General features: G+C 44.8%; 1 protein-coding gene and 1 long non-coding RNA gene across 2 annotated transcripts; both read left to right on the top strand.

Annotated features, from left to right (window-relative positions):
- The first annotated feature begins 1161 nt into the window (after nt 1–1161).
- Nucleotides 1162–9688, top strand: LOC307209114 (uncharacterized protein). The gene is given in 6 exon segments (XM_079964214.1): nt 1162–1532; nt 3884–4819; nt 5475–5598; nt 5822–6248; nt 6250–6305; nt 7483–9688. Coding segments are annotated over 5 exon segments (2055 nt in total). The 5' UTR covers nt 1162–1532; nt 3884–4018; the 3' UTR covers nt 8130–9688.
- A 770-nt stretch (nt 9689–10458) lies between these two features.
- On the top strand, nt 10459–14595 carry LOC307209185. The gene is made up of 2 exons (XR_013835392.1): nt 10459–11429; nt 13322–14595. It is a non-coding gene; the product is annotated as an uncharacterized lncRNA (long non-coding RNA).
- The last annotated feature ends 3455 nt before the right edge of the window (nt 14596–18050 follow it).

The following is an 18050-nucleotide window of genomic DNA, read 5'->3' as shown; positions in this document are numbered from 1 at the left end:
TCATGCCAGGCAGAAGACCAGCTGCCTAAGAACCTTGGCAAGATGTTTATTCTCCTGGACAAGGGGGCCCCCTGATATATAGCAGAAAACAATTCTCAAAGTCAAAGGGAATTACAGGCTGACAGCCAAGGTTACACTGACCCTACATATTACAGAAGATAAAAAAGCAGAGAAAAACATAATTAAGAGTGGGTAAATAGTAAAATAAAACCATGTGCCTCCCATTAAACTTGAGCCATATTTTCCTAAGGTTGAAAGGTCAAGAGCAGTGAAAAAGGCAACTGGCTTGGCTGGAGAAGAGGTTTTCTTTCTATCTTATTTTGAGGCTGTAAAATGTTCCTTCCTTTTTTTACTTTGAAAAGGTTTAGTCTTCTAAAAAGCTATCTATGTTATGTATTAAATATATTGGCTTAAATGTAATTATGCAAAGGAATTAGAAGCTAAGAAATGTTAAATCCTTATGCTAGATTCTTATTTCATATAGTTGGAAGAGATCACAGGGGCCATCAGCCACCAGCCCAGCCCCCCCCCCTGCCAAGCAGGAAACATCATTAGAGCACACATATGGTTGTCAGGCCTTTGTTTAAAAGACCTTCAAGAGAAGGAGATCTTTCAATGATGATGTGAATTCAAGATCCTTGACATCTGTTTAAGATAAAAAATTAAGATTAAACCATTTGTTTTGGAGGGCAATGGGGTGAGGTGAGCTGGTAATTAAGGTTCCTTGTTGAGACACATGTAAGATATATTACTACTTATTTGTCATTTATAGATAGAAGAATATATATCTTTTTGTTTCCCATAAAAGGGCATGAGGAAATGGGTGTATCTTTTGTGATTGGTTCTAGCAAACAGCCAATAGGAATTTCAACCAGGCTGATTGGACAGAGGCAGCCACAGGAGGAGCAAGGGGGCTGGATTAAGGAAATATAAGTGCTGGCCAGAATGGCAGGAGGCCAGGCCAGAGCTTGGTAACCATATACCACTGTGCCTCATATTTATTTGTCTGACAAATAAATTATTATTTTAATTTCTCTATTGCTGCGTTGAATATTTCATTCCAGCTAAGCGTTAACCACAAGCAGGGTGCTACACTATCATCCCTTTTGGAGCTGTCCAAGTTGGTGGCTGTGACCACATGGCGTGGGTGCGAATGCCACTGTGCTGTGCAATGAGGTTGTTTCTTTTGCCTGTTCTGAAAGAGACTTTTTCACCCTTCCAGCCTGATTTATTTTGAAAAAAGAACAAGAACTGCAGCCAAGGATGCCCTGCACTTTCCCTCAGATAAAGAAGTCCAAGGAGAACCGGAAATGAAGGCTCTTGCTTTGGGTTTTGTTTTTTTGAAGGCTTGTTTCCTTTCAAGCACCTATCTCTTTGTGGTAAACAAAGGGCTTCCACTTCCTACCCCCTCCCCTCTTGCTCCCCTCTGGAGGGAAACTGGCTTTTGAATATCTTCTTCTTTCTTGCAGAGAACAGGCTGCCAAGCCGGGAGAGAAGTGTGCAGCAGTGCCAAAGCTGCGAGGGAGAGGTGAGTGAAAATGGGGGGGGGGGGGGCTTAAAAGGGGAGGGGGCAGGAGGAAGCTGCAGTTGGATAGAGAATGCAAAATTGCTGGAAAAACAATGAAACTACTGCTGCAACCCCAGTTCCTGGGAGAACAATAGGGCAGCAGCAACAAGATTCAACCTCTCCCAATAATAATAATAATAATAATAATAATAATAATAATAATAATAATAATAATAATTTATTTATACCCCGCCCATCTGGCTGGGTTTCCCCAGCCACTCTGGGCGGCTTCCAACAAAGTATTAAAATACAGTGCTCTGTTAAACATTAAAAGCTTCCCAAATCAAACCAATTCCAAACAGCCTGCTAAAGAATGATGTGGGGAACCTGAGGTCCTCCAGATGTTGTTGGACTGCAACTCCCATCATTCCTGACTATTGGTTGTGCTGGCTGGGGCTGATGGGAGTTGGAGTCCTAATAGCATTTGGAGGGCCCCAGGGGTTTCCCGCCCCCCAAATCCCTGCTGCAAAGTGCATGCTAGTGCAGAAGTGGAAAGATGTCACAAGTGTACTGTACACACTAAATCATAGAATCACAGAATTCTTGAGCTGGAAGGGATCCCGAGGGTCATCTAGTCCAACCCCCTGTAATGCAGTAATTCTGTGCACAGTTGTCCCTGGGTGGGCTCAAACCAGCATCTTTCTGGAAGCTAGCATAAAGTTGCCAGGCGTTAGAATCATAGAATCATAGAGTTGGAAGAGACCACAAGGGCCATCGAGTCCAACCCCCTGCCAAGCAGGAAACACCATCAGAGCACTCCTGACATATGGTTGTCAAGCCTCTGCTTAAAGACCTCCAAAGAAGGAGACTCCACCACACTCCTTGGCAGCAAATTCCACTGTCAAACAGCTCTTACTGTTGCACAGATTCTGTCGCTGTGCCTAGGAACAGCAGCTTCAGCCTCAACTGTACCACACCACTCGCAATGTTAAACTACACAGGAGCAGGTGGTTGTTTTTTCTCCCACTGGTGAGTTGGCAAGCCTGAGTTGCCACCTTTTCTTCAGCTTTCCTGATTGGGCTCCTCTGCTTGCCGCCAACCTTAGATAGACATTAGAGTGAAGTTTTGCACTGAAAGAGAAATCTATTATTTGAGGGAATGCCTGTTTCTTCCTTGAGAGGTGGTGTGTTCCCCTTAATGGGAGGTATTTAATAGCAACCGCCTGTTGGGGAAACTGTGCTGTAGTTGCATTTTATGTCTTTCACTAATCAGGGAGTTAGTCTAGATGAGAGGAAGAACCCTTCCTTCTCTGTGTCTCCATTCACATCATACATTTTAAAATAGGATTATATCACTTTAAACTATCATTTTTTTTCTGCCAAAGAATCCTGGGAACTGTAGTTTCTAAAGGGTGCTGAGAGTTGCCCCCTATTCCTCTCACAGAGCTACAGTTCCATATTAGTATAAACAGCCCCTCTTCTTGGGAAACACTGGGAGTTGTAACTCTGTCAGGGAATTGAATTGTGTTATCTGCAGTTAATACTGTTACGAGTGATGTGTTTATTTTGCATTGTTTAAAAATAAATAATCCATGTTAGAGTATTTCCTCTGAAACAGAGCCATACCTCAAATTTATATTTAACCTCTGCAAGTTGCTCATACCATAACATAAAATGGAAAGTGTGCCACAGTTCCATTGATTTATTTGCCCATCCTTCATCCTTCTCCATCAGTTCTGGGGCTGTTTATATTGGCCTGTCTTTCCAGACAGTTGTAGGGATTCCTGAAATAATGGATAAGAATCATTTTGAAATTCTGTCAATCTCAGTTTTAGAGTTTGGATTTGATATCCCGCTTTATCACTACCTGAAGGAGTCTCAAAGCGGCTAACATTCTCCTTTCCCTTCCTCCCCCACAACAAACACTCTGTGAGGTGAGTGGGGCTGAGAGACTTCAGAGAAGTGTGACTGGCCCAAGGTCACCCAGCAGCTGCAAGTGGAGGAGCGGGGAAGCGAACCCAGTTTACCAGATTACGAGTCCACCGCTCTTAACCACTACACCACACTGGCTCTCTCTCTTTTATTTCAGATGTGTGGAACACACTTTTCCAACAATAGTGTTGAGCTCGACGCACCTTGCAACAGTAATATTGCATTTGAAAATGATGGGTAAATAACATTATAAGAAAGAAGCTGTTTCTTAGGACAGTAGTGTTTAGTCTGTTCTAAGCTCCTTGCACCCAGAGAGCTAGTTTATCAGGAAGGTCCAGACACTTTGTGAGGGCAGGAATATCAGTTGCTTTGCCTGTGGTTCCCAACTAAATATTCACATAAATATTGTTCCCTTTCAGGTGAAGCCTGCAGCACTTCATCGGAGAGACCACAACACCCTGCAACTTATAGTTTCCTAGAAGACTGTAATATAGCAAGAGATTCATGGACTGACTGTGAGGAGTGATTTAAAGAAAGCCCACCAGAGGCTGGGAACTCCTCCTTACATTTGAACAGTTCAATGGAGACCTTGAGAGTGGAGGTGAACATGTCTGTGGATGAAGGGACAGCAAAGGCCCCAGGATTGCAGAAGGGAGAGCAAAACACCCCCAACGTCAAATTGTGGACAGATTTGGGGGGCACAAAAGCCCCACAGCTTGTATGCATCAAGGGGATTGGAGAATCACAAGCTATGGTCTATCCACAGAAGGTGAAACATGAACCAGAAGAGGAGCTTCAGGAACGCTGGGAAGCCCAGTGGCAGGAGTTCCTTAAGACGTTGCAGGCCCCTCACTCAGGATGGGGGAATCATCTGGTATCAGAGGGGCCCTCCCCATGGGAGGATGCTAAGGCCTTCCTGGCCTCCTTTGAGCAAGTAGCCTCAGCCTGTCGGTGGCCTCGGGACAAGTGGGTGACCCTGCTCTTGCCGGCCCTCAGCGGAGAGGCCCAGCAGGCCTTCAACAGCCTCAGTGCCCAGGACAGGGGAGACTACGGGAAGGTGAAGGCGGCCATCTTGCAAGGGGAGTCCACTTTGAGGGAGAAGCAGCGCCAGCACTTCAGGCAGTTCTGCTACCAGGAGGTGGAGGGGCCCAGAGGCGTTTACGGCCAGCTGAGGGAACTTTGCCGCCAGTGGCTGAGAGCGGAGAGACACACCAAGGAGGAGATCTTGGAGTTGCTGATCTTGGAGCAGTTCCTGACCGTCCTGCCCCAGGATATGGAGAGCTGGGTCAGGGAAGGCAGGCCTGAAACCTGCGCCCAGGCGGTGGCCTTGGCAGAGCATTTCCTGTTGCAGCAGCAAAACACAGTGAAACAGGAAGGAGAGGTGAGGGGTGTTCAATGCTGGTCATTCTGGTGGTCCTGGAAGGTGGATTCAGAAGAGAGTGGCTGCCCCGATTTTTGCATTACTTGATTGGTGCCAATCCAGTTACAGCTCGGATGGTTAGATAAATGGCATTGGAACTGAAGAGATACTGTTGCCACTAGCATTTTAGATCAGATTTTTGCAGCTACCTTTCTGGGGTTATGGTGGAGTCAGCTGGGATAAAGTTCCTCTATAGAAACAGGAATACAGGAATATACCAAGTCAGGCTCAGTACTGCTGACAAGTGACTGGCAGCAGCTGTAGAAAGGACTCTCCTGCACTTTATATACCACTTTAAACAGCCATGGCTTCCCCCCCAAGAATCCTGGGAAGTGTAGTTTGTTAAGGATGATGAGAGTTGTTAGGAGACAACTCCCTATTCCCCTCACAGAGCTACAATTCCCAGAGTTCTCTGGGAAGAGGGACTGGTAGTTAAACCACTCTGGGAATCGTTTAATTCTGTGAGGGGAATAGGGCGTCTCCTAACAACATTCTGCATTACCTGTAGTTTCTTGACCAAGGGCAAGGGAACCCCGTACTGAGTGGATTTTTGGAGGAGAAACCAAATATTTGCCTCTCTTGGAGCACTAATGCCTTGATTTTTCTTTAATTGCAGCTTCAGATGTCTCGACCTCAGGGGATCATAATGGCTGTGGATTCCTCTGAGGCCAGCCAGGTCTTGCCCTTGGACACCTGGCAGAGGCAGGTTTGCCAGGCCACTGAACAGGCAAGAAAAGGAGGTAAGGACACAAGGGGTAAGACTCAGGTTGCATCAGAATGATGGGTAATTGATTGGGTTGTTGTATCTAAGGAAGTCACCCTGTTGGCGCAAGGACTTCCACCATGGGACTTCATCTGCTCGCTAGAGATGAGAAGGCCTGGGGGAGGGATAGAAAAATGGGGGGACCCAGTTTTTCTTTAATTTTAAATGTGACGGGCACCACATTCTGCTTATTCTTGTAGATGGGCAAATGCGCGAGAACAAGGTGAAGGAGCCTCATCATGGATGTTCTGTGCAGGTGGCACCAGAAAAGCGCTTCTTGGGAAGAGGTGACATATTCCAGTGTCACGACGAGGCTGCAGGTCTTCAGATTCTGCGAGAGTCGGAAAAGGAGCAGGGAAAGGATGTGACAAAGAGTTTTGCCGAAACCCTTTCTTGTTCGGAAGGGGGCTCTCTGAGGCAAGTAGCCATAGCCCAGAATAACCCCCTGCATGGCAAGGGAGAAAAGGCCCAGAGTGACCTCAGAGGAGACTCCAGGTGGAGCTCAGACATTCGTATAATCCACCTGGTTGAGAAACCACGGCAATTGCAGTACCGAGTGGAAACCTTTGGTGAAAGCTCAGCCCTTGTGGCAAACGAGAGAAGCCCCCAGGGAGAGAAGACGCATAAGTGGGAGGAGCTTCTGTCATAGTGCAAGTCTCGCAGCACACGAGAGAATCCACACAGGTGAGAAAATGAGTCCGTGTCAGGCTGTAAGCTGCATTCGCTGGGCAGAAGAACTCCATGGGTGCCTGAGCAGATCGGGGGCTGAATTGAAGGACGTTCCCATTGCCATTCCTGGCAGATCCAGTTAAAAGGATCTGGGGTTTTTTCCTGTCCCTGAAACCCATCCTTAACTGCACGGCCACAGGAATAGTTAATACAGGGCTAGGGTAGACTATTAGTCTCACTTGGTAGAAAGTGGCTTAGCAGGTGTAAATCAATGGCTGGGTACACACTGACCCATTGCAACGCAAAAATGTAGTTTTTCTCATTCCAGAGTTATTCATGCTCATCCTCAGCATGCAGATGGAACAGGTGATTGCAATCTTGGTATACATCCATGGCTGCTATTTTTTAATTATTATTTAAATTTATTGGTTGCTTTGTTAACCTAGGTAACTCAAAGTGAATTACAATATATAAAAAGGCAAGCACGTACATTGAAATGAGCATAAAAGAAAAAACAAAACAAAGACAATCTTAAAAACAATCCTGTTTTTAAAAGACAGGATTAAAACATTCCACCCACTCAAGTTGGCCACAGATAATTAAGAACCAAAGGCCTGGCAAAAAAGACGTGGTTTTGCCTGGTGCCTAAAGCTATGTAATGATGGTGCCAGGCAAGCCTCCTGGGGGAGAGCATTCCACAAGTGGGGAGCCACCACTGAAAAGGCCCTGTTCTCATGTTGCCAACCCTCCAGACCTCCTGAGGAGGCAGCACACAAAGGTCACTGTGATTCTTTTTCTTGCTGTGTTGTTGCTCTTCTTATCTTGTGAGACCCTTTGGGCACATTTCTGTGGAAAAACAGCATGCAAATTTAATGGGTCTCCTCTCGGTGGGACTAGTATTAGATGCAACACGATGTCTTCTTGTCTTGATGGCTACCTCCGGATAGGACTAGAATTAGATACAAACTAGTGAAGATACAGATTCTTCCTTCTTTGGAGTGGAGAACCTTTTTGCTTTAGTTGAGATTCCTGCAATGCAGGGGGTTGGACTAGATGACCCGTGGGGTTCCTTCCAATTCTACAATTCCATGTTTAAATTTGAGGAACAGGACAGAGATTTGCTGCTGTTGGGAACTCTTAGCCAGAGGAAGGATTTCACATCAAGGTTCTTTTTTTATATATACACATCCAGGAGCACTTGAAACCGCGGGACATCACCATCAGCAGGAAAGCTCAGAACAACTGGAGCTAAGAGAGTTGAGAAGATGCAAGGTTTCGCGTCATGGCAAAGAGGGAGTGAGGCCTGCGGGTCAGCAGGGGAACAGGCCAGAGAGGAACATGGATGGAGCTCTTCCCAGTAAAGGAGGCAACTTGGGGTGGGAAGAGGGCAACGGTCACCAGAGGCTCCACCACTGCCATTGCGGAAGGAGCTTCAAGCACCGCTGCAACCTGAAAGCCCACGAGCGGACCCACACGGGAGAAAGGCCCCACAAGTGTTTGGACTGTGGGAGGAGCTTCGGCAAGGGTTCCACGCTCCGGGCTCACGTGAGGACTCACACCGGGGAGAAGCCGTACATGTGCTCCACCTGCGGGAAAAGGTTCACCACCAGGTCGGGCCTCCTGACCCACGAGAGAATCCACACAGGGGAGAGGCCCTATAAGTGTTCGGACTGCGGGAGGAGCTTCATCCAGAAGTCCTGCCTTCTGGCCCACGAGATAAGCCACAAAGGAGACAAGTCGTACAGCTGCTCCGATTGCGGGAAGAACTTTGGGCACAGCTCAGGCCTTCGTGTGCATCAGAGAATCCACTTGGGAGGGAGAACCTTGGAGAAGCTCTGACTGCGGTGGAACAAATGGACAGACAAACCATGGTTAAAGCAAACCACGGCTGAGCGTTAAATGTGCTAATGCGGTGTCTCTCTGGAGCTACATATTTGTGTTGTTAAGACAAAGGAGTCTTTCAGGTATCAATATGTGATGGGTGAGGACTGAGATCTGGCAGTTGTGGAGAACACAAAAACTTTGTTGAGCCGGATTTACCCCCCTGATTCTCCCAAATAAAACCTCGTAGTTCTTATTTCAGCAGTAAACTGGTGTCTTGAGCTGTACCATTTCTGACGGTAGTAAGGAGCTCAATATGTTCAAATACTTCACTATTAAAAATATGCAAACACCCTGCATCTAGAAAGCTAGTGTGCCAATGAGAATCATTTTAGCCCAGGCACACTAGTTTTCTATATGCAGGGTTGTTGTTTTTATGCATTCAGGAACATGAGTCCTCCCCCTGCTATCTGAAGTGGTACTTGCCAGAGGCAGATTTACCCCCTTTAGATGAACCAGACCATAGCCGGAATTGTATCTCTTTTGACAATTTTTCACATTGTATGGTTGCCTTTTATTTATTTGCCCCTGAAGAAATCGTGCACAAGAACTCCAACCCTGTCAGCAAATATCAATGTAGAGACAGAGCACTCAGCCTTTGAATTGCTGTTGTAGATAAAACTTTATATGTATTTATTTTTAGTGGAAGCTCATCCCTGTGAGTTGCTGTCCCAATTTGTATTATACAAACTGATCATTTTATTTTTCATGTTTTAAAAGCAAGGTCTTTGCACTTTGGGCCAAACAAACCCCAACGCTAACTGAGTTAGCAATGCCAGTAACTAGCCAGGGACAAGACCTTGAGGTTGTGGTGGACAGTTTTGATGAAGACATCTGTCTACCCAGTATATGCCACAGCTGTGATAAAGGCAAATTCCACCCTGGGAATTGTTAAGAAGGGAATTGAAAATAAAACTGCTGATATCATCATGCTGTTCTACAGATCTATTGTGGTAAGAGAAATACTGCTTCCTTTCCCTTATGTTGTATCTAAGAGCCCGTATAGAGTCCTTATGTAGGTTCTCTATCAGTAGAAGAAAATAACAGGCCAACCAGAGAATATTGAGAAGCAAAGCAGCTAGTAAGCATGATCTTTATTAAACTGTTGCAACAGGGTCCTTCACTCCCCCATGCAGGGAAGGAGAGGAGCCCAGAACATTGGTGTGCAAGCTGTTATATAGACATTTGAAATTGCCTACCCTGTAGCTCAAGACCACCCCCCAAAACATACATATATCACAGAAAGAGGTGGTCCCCAGCAGAAATTTGAGTGTGTTGCTTCTACCTGATAATGCCTTATCTGATTGCCTTTTCTGGGTAGCCTGGCCATTCCTTTGAGATGGTAAATACTTAGTTCCTGAATCTTTTACACATATTGATAGTGTGCTCAGCTTAACAGATACTTGCCAGACTGTATTTAAAGGGAGATCTAAGCCCCTACAGTCTAAAGACAATTGGAAAGCTTTTCCCATTTCCTTCTTCCTTGCAGAGAAATATTTGAGGTCAATTTGGGAGAGTCAAAATGGTTTCAGAATTGCTCTCTGGCCAATAAAGCGAGATGAGTGCCACAACCCCAGAGTCGGCCATGACTGGACCTAATGGTCAGGGGTCCCTTTACCTTTACCTTACCATTTCAGACACTATACTTATGCAGTGAGAGATTTTACTTTCTTGGGCTCCATGATCACTGCAGATGATGACAGCAGTCACAAAATTAAAAGACGCCTGCTCCTTGGGAGAAAGGCGATGGCAAACCTAGACAACATCTTAAAAAGCAAAGACATCACCCTGCCAACAAAGGTCCGTATAGTTAAAGCCATGGTTTTCCCGGTAGTGATGTATGGAAGTGAGAGCTGGACCATAAAGAAGATTGATCGCTGAAGAATTGATGCTTTTGAATTATGGTGCTGGAGGAGACTCTTGAGAGTCCCATGGACTGCAAGAAGTTCAAATGCATCCATTCTTAAGGAAATTAGCCCTGAGTGCTCACTGGAAGGACAGATCATGAAGCTGAGGCTCCAATACTTTGGCCACCTCATTAGAAGAGAAGACTCACTGGAAAAGACCCTGATGTTGGGAAAGATTGAGGGCACAAGGAGAAGGGGACGACAGAGGACGAGATGGCTGGACAGTGTCCTCGAAGCTACAAACATGAGTCTGACCAAACTGCGGGAGGCAGTGGAAGACAGGAGTGCCTGGCGTGCTCTAGTCCATGGGGTCACGAAGAGTCGGACACGACTAAACGACTAAACAACAACAATACTTATGCATGTGTATTTGCCTTGTACATTTATGAACATTTATTCTATATATATGACCTTAGAATTCATATAACACTATGCTGAGACTGCATTTGGAATACTGTATACAGCTCTGATCATCTCGCTTCACGGAAGGATATTGCAGAGCTGGAAAAGTTTCTTTTTACATTTCTATCCCACCTTGAGCTACCCCAAGGAGCTCAAGCTGGCATGCATGCCCCCCCACCTCCCCATTTTATCTTCACAACAACCCTGTGAGGTAGATTAGGCTCAGACAGTGACTATTCCAATCTCACCCTGTGAGTGGCAGAGTGGGACCTGGGCTCCCAAGTCCTAGTCCAGCCTTTAAGCACTTTACCATGCAGGCTCTTTTATGTGTGTGTGTATACATATAAGCACATCAACACATTCAGGTTCCCCAGTCACAATTTATCTTGCACAACCAAATTGCTCGGCATCAGACTTCATTGCAATAAGAAAAGCGCCAGGAAACAGGTCGGATTATCGACCAGAGAAGAGTGTCTGCAAAGTTATTCATTACTCAAATGGTTAAATCCACCGAGTTTAGCCCCGGTTCCTAGAAAGGCCAGAGAGAGAGAGAGAGAATGGAGGAGGAAGAAAGATGACGATTGAATAGGAAAGCCACTTCCTTACCAGACCTTTTCCCATCGCGCCCCCTGGAGGTGGGTGGCGGGGTTGGCTTGTTCTACGACCTTTGCAGAAAAGGGGGTTCGCGTTGGAGCCTTTTAACAGATCTCCCCACCCCACTCCCAGCTGCAGTTAGCAGGGTTTGCATTGCAAAAGGCTGCAAAGAGAGGTGAGCGTGGAGGGAAAGGAAGGGGTTTTAAAGGGGAGCCTAGTAAGTTCCAGAGAATGGACAGCAGCACCCCAAGAGCTGGTTGTGCAAGAAGGGAGAGAGACTGAAGAAGAGGAAGAAAAAAGATCCGTTGTGTGTTCAGATACTCTGGTTTCGTCGATTATCTGGCATTTCACCCTGGTAAATCCACGTGTGTGTGTGTGTGTGTGTGTGTGTTTTGGGAAGGAGTGCCTTTATCATTTTGATTGTAAAATAGTAATACATTTCTGGGCAAAGCATTCTTCTCATGCAAGCCTATCCAAGATGCCTAGAATGCTTTAGTCGGCCTTTAACTACACATATTTTAATAAACAGCTTGAATTTTTTTAATCTGTTTTTGTTGTTGTTGACAGTTATCATAATCATTATTTTCAAACTCTTTAGAGGTTCCTGGTGCAATCCAGCAGTATGCAATATAGTTATTACTCATATCATTATTTACTATCCCAGCTTCCTAACAGCTTGTGGTACCAGCTGCTTCCTGGTTGGCCACACAGAGAACAGAATGCTGAACTCGATGGGACACTGGCCTGAAATAGCAGGGCTCTTTTTGGTTGTTGTTGTAGCCCTCAGGCTAAAAAAGTGCCCGTCTCTGCTGTAGGGGGTGCTGCCACTGAGACATCCCTCTGTCCAGTCACCATCCGCCTCATTTCCTAGGGCAGGTGTCCTAGAGCAGAATCCCAGGTGACGATTTTAATATTTATTTATGGCACCATTTATATGCCGTTCCCAGGGAGTTCTCTGGCAGCCTACGATAAAGAGGTTCAAAGGCAGTCCTAACCTTAAGCATACAAATGCAGCATAGCATTAAGCAACGTGGAAAAAACACATTGAAAACTAAAAGATTCTCAAGCAGTACTCAAAACCCTTAGAGTTCCAAATCCTGCAATCCCTTAAAGACTTTGAAACTTTATTTTAAAAAAGCTGGGATGCTATATGTTGTTGTTGTTTAGTCGTTTAGTCGTGTCCGACTCTTCGTGACCCCATGGACCAGAGAACGCCAGGCACTCCTGTCCTCCACTGCCCCCCGCAGCTTGGTCAGACTCATGCTGGTAACCTCGAAAACACTATCCAACCATCTCGTCCTCTGTCGCCCCCTTCTCCTTGTGCCCTCCATCTTTCCCAACATCAGGGTCTTCTCCAGGGAGTCTTCTCTTCTCATGAGGTGGCCAAAGTACTGGAGCCTCAGCTTCACAATCTGTCCTTCCAGTGAGCACTCAGGGCTGATTTCCTTCAGAATGGAGAGGTTTGATCTTCTTGCAGTCCATGGGACTCTCAAGAGTCTCCTCCAGCACCATAATTCAAAAGCATCAATTCTTTGGCGATCAGCCTTCTTGATGGTCCAGCTCTCACTTCCATACATCACTACTGGGAAAGGGATGCTATATATCTTCACCCAACTCTGACTTGTGCTGTGTTCACGTTACTGTCTTAGAACAAAATGAAGCAGTCTTCCCTCTGGCCCACATGATATGAATATCCTGCAAATAGCCCTGAAGAGAGGTTCCAGATCTCAGAATAGTTGTGCTCTTTGTGCCTCTAGGCAAAAGTGCTGTTTTCAAATGCTGCAAAAGAGAAAAGGAGAAAAAATGCATCCATCCATCAGTACAGAAACATCTCTCTCTTCCTTTCATGCAACGAAAGGCTTTATAACAATTCAAGTCAGGCAAAAGCACTCAAGGAAGCAAAGGCCTCTGCGAGGGGTCGTGACTTAGTGGCCCTGAGGGCCAAACAGAGAGGTTTGAAGGGTCACTTTTGTTCCTGAGCCTGAGGTTCCTTACCCCAGCCTTAGGGCATTGTCTTGTTGCTCACCTGGTGCTGAGCTGCTTGTCTTTCTGCAGTCAGACAAGTCTTTTTCTTTGCCCAAGTTGTTTAGGTTTTTTAGATCCTAGCCTTTCATCTTCTGTGTCACTACAGCCTTTTGGCTGTTCTAAAAGACTTCAGCCTGACGTGGGGTAATATTTATTTGTAAGCAATAAGCACCCAGAACAGGATGTAACTCATATTATGATTCTCCCTTTCGTCCTGGGCAGGTTATGGACAGGTACCTGAGAATATGACAGAATAAGCTTCAGGAGCAAGTGGATCTGGGAAAGATTTGAGTGAAGCTGCTCCCAGAGGATTGTTTGGATGTGAAGAAAGTGAAAGATCATGATTATGGTGCCCTAAAGCCATGTGCTGATGTCAAAGGCAGCTACCAACAGAGCTGAAATCATAAACACCGAATAATGCATACAGGACAGGATAAATATAAGTGTTCAGAATGTGGGAAAACCTTCAGCCGGAGCACCAACCTTCTTGTACATGAAAGAACCCACACTGGAGAGAAACCATACGAGTGCTCCAACTGTGGGAGAAGCTTCACCCACAGTTCAAATCTTAGGGCACATGAAAAAATCCACACAAGAGAAAAGCCGTATGCATGCACAGACTGTGGCCAGACCTTCTATCACAGCTCGAGCCTTACAGCACATGAGAGAATCCACTCAGGGGAGAATGTACACAGGTGCCCACACTGTGAGAAGGTCTTCACTCGTGGCTCAGTTTTTAGGAAACACATGAGAATCCATACAGGTGAGAAACCATTCAAGTGCTCAGACTGTGGGAAAAGTTTCTCTCAGAGGTGCAATCTTATTATCCATGGGAAGACCCACACAGGAGAGAGGCCCTTTAAGTGCTCCGATTGCGGGAGAAACTTCAGTCGAAAATGTGACCTCATCGCACACGAGAGAATCCACACAGAAGAGGACCCATACAAGTGTCCGCACTGCGGGAAAAGCTTCTCTCAGAAGTCCAACCTTGTCATACATGAGAGGATCCATACAGATGAGAATCCATATCCGTGTCTGCACTGTGGGAAACGCTTCCGTCAGAAGGGGAACCTCATGACGCACATGCGGATCCACACAGGAGAGAAGCCGTACCAGTGTCTGGATTGTGGGAGGAGATTCAGTCAGAAGGGCAGCCTCACATCACATGAGAAAACCCATGCAAGAGAGAAAAGGACGTCTGAAAGCTTAACTTGCATGCAGGAAGTGAGGACTTGATATTTTTCAGCCTCAGGTGGAAGTACCTGATTTAGTTTTTTGGCTTGGGAGAGCCCTGGTAGTTCCTCAAAACCTTACTAAGTGCTCTCTCAGTGCAAAGATCAATAGGGGCAAACATGCTTCCCTGAAAAATGGATTGCTCACTACTATTGATCGTCCTCAACACATAGCTATCGAGCTACCAGGCTTGTCTTGTGTTCTTATGCACCACAAACCCTGCCCTTAAAAAGATCGAACCCTAGTTATTGTGGCTGGAGAAATACAGGACTGTGAAACCAGCTAGGAACAGTTAGAAGTAGTAACATTACTCAGCAGCACTCAAGCTTTAATACATCTGTCATTAGTTTTAAAAAGAAAAGGCATTTGGGGGGGATTACTTAAAATACTCTGTGTTTGCAGCTCTTGGGGGTTCTTAAAATGATATATTGTATGTGTATATTTTAGCCCTGGTGTTGGAATTTGCTTTGCAGAGGGGCTCAAAAGGTAGGAAATGGTTTAAGGGCAGGTTCATAACCGCCTCTTCCTGGTAGTTCATTTAACAAGAGTCCTACCGCCCCAGTTTCATAACAGTCAGCTGCTCCTTCTTCATAGTTATCCCGTATCTGCACTTGGGAATTGATCACTTTCGCCTGCCTACAGCAGTGTTGTCAAGGATTGTTGGGAAACGCAAAATACTGTGAACGCTAAAAAGATAATTCTACTACAAGTTAGATTTGTAATGAAACGCATCAGTCTGTAGGGTGCTCATCTCTCTCTCTCTCTCACACACACACACACTTTTCCCGTCGCATCAGAGAATCAGCTTTTCAAGGCCACTAGAAATGTGTTCCAGTTACAGATAGGTAGCAGTGTTGGTCTGCCATAGTCAAAACAAAATAAAAAAATTCCTTCCAGTAGCACCTTAAAGACCAACTAAGTTAGTTCTTGGTATGAGCTTTCGTGTGCATGCACACTTCTTCAGATACACTGAAACAGAAGTCACCAGACCCTTATATATAGTGAGAAGGTGGGGAGGGGTATTACTCAGAAGGGTGGTGGGATTGGGTGATAGGCAGATAGCTGAGATGAGCCTGTTGACGACTCTTTTTTTTTTAATAATTTTTATTAATTTTCCAATTTTGAGACAAAATAACATACATACATCGACAAACAAAAACAAACACACAAATATAATTTCATAACCTCATTTTCATAAGCCTTCTTTCTCGGACTTCCCCATATCTCCCCCTTTTTGCATCCTTATTTTACAATTTTTCAGCAACCCTTTACTCCAATTAATTAAAACTGGTTTACAAGACAGAGAAACCAGTAGGAGAACACTTCAATCACCCAGGACATTCTATACAAGATCTCAAAGTAGCTGTTCTATTACAAAGGAATTTCAGAAATAGACTGGAAAGAGAAGCTGCTGAATTGCAACTTATCACCAAACTTAAAACCATGGAGAGACCTGGTCTGAACAAAGACATTGGATTCTTATCTCATTATACATGACAAAGCCATTTTTCACCTTCTCACCCCTTGCTTTTTCCTGTAAGACCTATTGCAGTCGTTAAGAGTCGTCAGCAGGCTCATCACAGCTATCTGCCAATCACCCAATCCCACCACCCTTCTGAGTAATACCCCTCCCCACCTTCTCACTATATAGAAGGGTCTGGTGACTTCTGTTTCAGTGTATCTGAAGAAGTGTGCATGCACACGAAAGCTCATACCAAGAACTAACTTAGTTGGTCTTTAAGGTGCTACTGGAAGGAATTTTTTTATTTTGTTTTGACTAGAAATGTGTGTTCTTCTTTGGCCTGTTTTCGGAAGGTTTTCTAAAGTTGCTGGGGTTCCTCTATGCCTGCTGATACTTTGTGCATGGATGTTGCCATTTTGGCTACCTTTGGACCAGCGCTTGAAGAACCCGGTAGCCATGTGATTGCCTTTTTTTTGTTTTTAAATAAAAGTGTTTCCTTTTTCTCCTTCACGCCCTCCCCTTCCCACCCGTTTTTGTATGTGACTGACTGAAACCTCCACTGTATAAAAGCAGTCCTTGCATATAGAAATCTAGCAAGTCAGGGGGAAGTATGTTAGGGCCAAATAAATTTCTACTGCTTGTGGGCGTCTTCCCACAGGCCTCTGGTTGGCCACGGTGAGAACTTCATGGGCCATTGGCCTAATCCAGCAGGCTCTCCTTGAGTTCTTATGCCCAGCTTCCATAATTCAGTTTGGGGTAAAGTGTTGATGAAGGTGAGATTCAAACCCACATGCACGAGAAGCAATGGATTAGCCAGTCATCACCTTCACCTTGTGATCATGAGGGCGGGGGACCCAAACCTGTACCTGGATGGACTCGAACCACCATCCTTCTGGTTAACAACCAGACACACTAACCAGCGGAGCCACAGAGAGCTGAATGGTTTCCCCCCTCAGCTTCCTGTGGGCTGAGGTTTTGTTGCTGGAGCTGAATAGATGACAAACAGACTGATGGTTCGAGAGGCCAAACAATTTAATGTCTGAGCAAACTTGGTCACCACATTTTCACCCTGAAGCCCACATCATTTCTGAACAGAGGAGTCATTCTTTTTTAATTTAAACATTCTTCTTAGTTTAACACAGAAAAATATCACCGATTAAAATCTACTTGTGGTTCTAATTTTTTTTTCCTCTCATTGATGCAGTCTGCATTCAATTCCTGGTCAAGGAATATGTTTTTCTCTTTATTTACTTATTACTTGCAAATGCTTAATATAGATAACAGCAATCAAGACTCCCAAGTCACCACCCATGATGCCCACAGTCTTCCCTTTTCCCTTCTTGGAGAGCACAGCTGAACACACCCCTTGGCAAAAAGGAAGAGAGAGGAGGAAGTTGCCTTCTCAGAGACTCCAACTCGGGACCTTCAGATTATGAGACTGATCTGCTGCTTCATACACTAAGAAGGGCGCAGAGTGACATCTCCTCCCTGTTGAGGATGTGAGTATGGCAGCTCATGGAAGTTCTGTTCACAAGAGGCAGAGCCAGATTTGTTAACAAATCAGGAAAACTGCTAGCGTGGCAGTTGAAGAAAAGTGAACAAAGAAACTCCATAAACAAAATTAATATAAATGGAAAGATCACAGATAAGATGAAGGAAATAAGAGCAGCATTTGTAAAATATTTCTCTGAATTGTATAGGAAAGGGAAGGAAAAAGCTTTTAAAATAGAGGAATATATTAAAAGTAGTAATCTGCCAAAAATAAAAGAGGAACAAATGGTGATCTTAAACACACAAATAAGAGCTCAAGAAGTGTTAGAGGCAATAAAGTGGACAAAAAAATGGCAAGTCCCCAGGTCCAGATGGATTAATGGCAAAGTATTATAAAAAAATAAGTAAACAATTGGTAAACCCATTGAAAGATGTCATGAATGAGATATTAAATGCAGGTGAAATCCCAGAAACATGGAAAGAGGCTTACATTACAGTAATTCCAAAACAAGAGTCAGATTTGCTGCAAATTAAAAATTATAGGCCTATCTCATTGTTAAACAATGATTATAAATTATTTGCAAACATCTTAGCTAATAGAATAAAAAAAAATATTAAATGAGTATATACATCAAGATCAGGCAGGATTTCTTCCAGGTAGACAAATGAAAGAGAATATAAGATATAGCTTGAATGTGATAGAATATCTGGAGGTCAAAAATGAAAAGGAAGCAGCAATGATGTTTATAGACGCTGAAAAAGCCT

This window comes from Podarcis cretensis (assembly GCF_951804945.1).
Source record: "Podarcis cretensis genome assembly, chromosome: 2".
Classification (NCBI taxonomy): Eukaryota; Metazoa; Chordata; class Lepidosauria; order Squamata; family Lacertidae; genus Podarcis; species Podarcis cretensis.
This window is presented reverse-complemented; position numbering and strand designations above follow the sequence as displayed.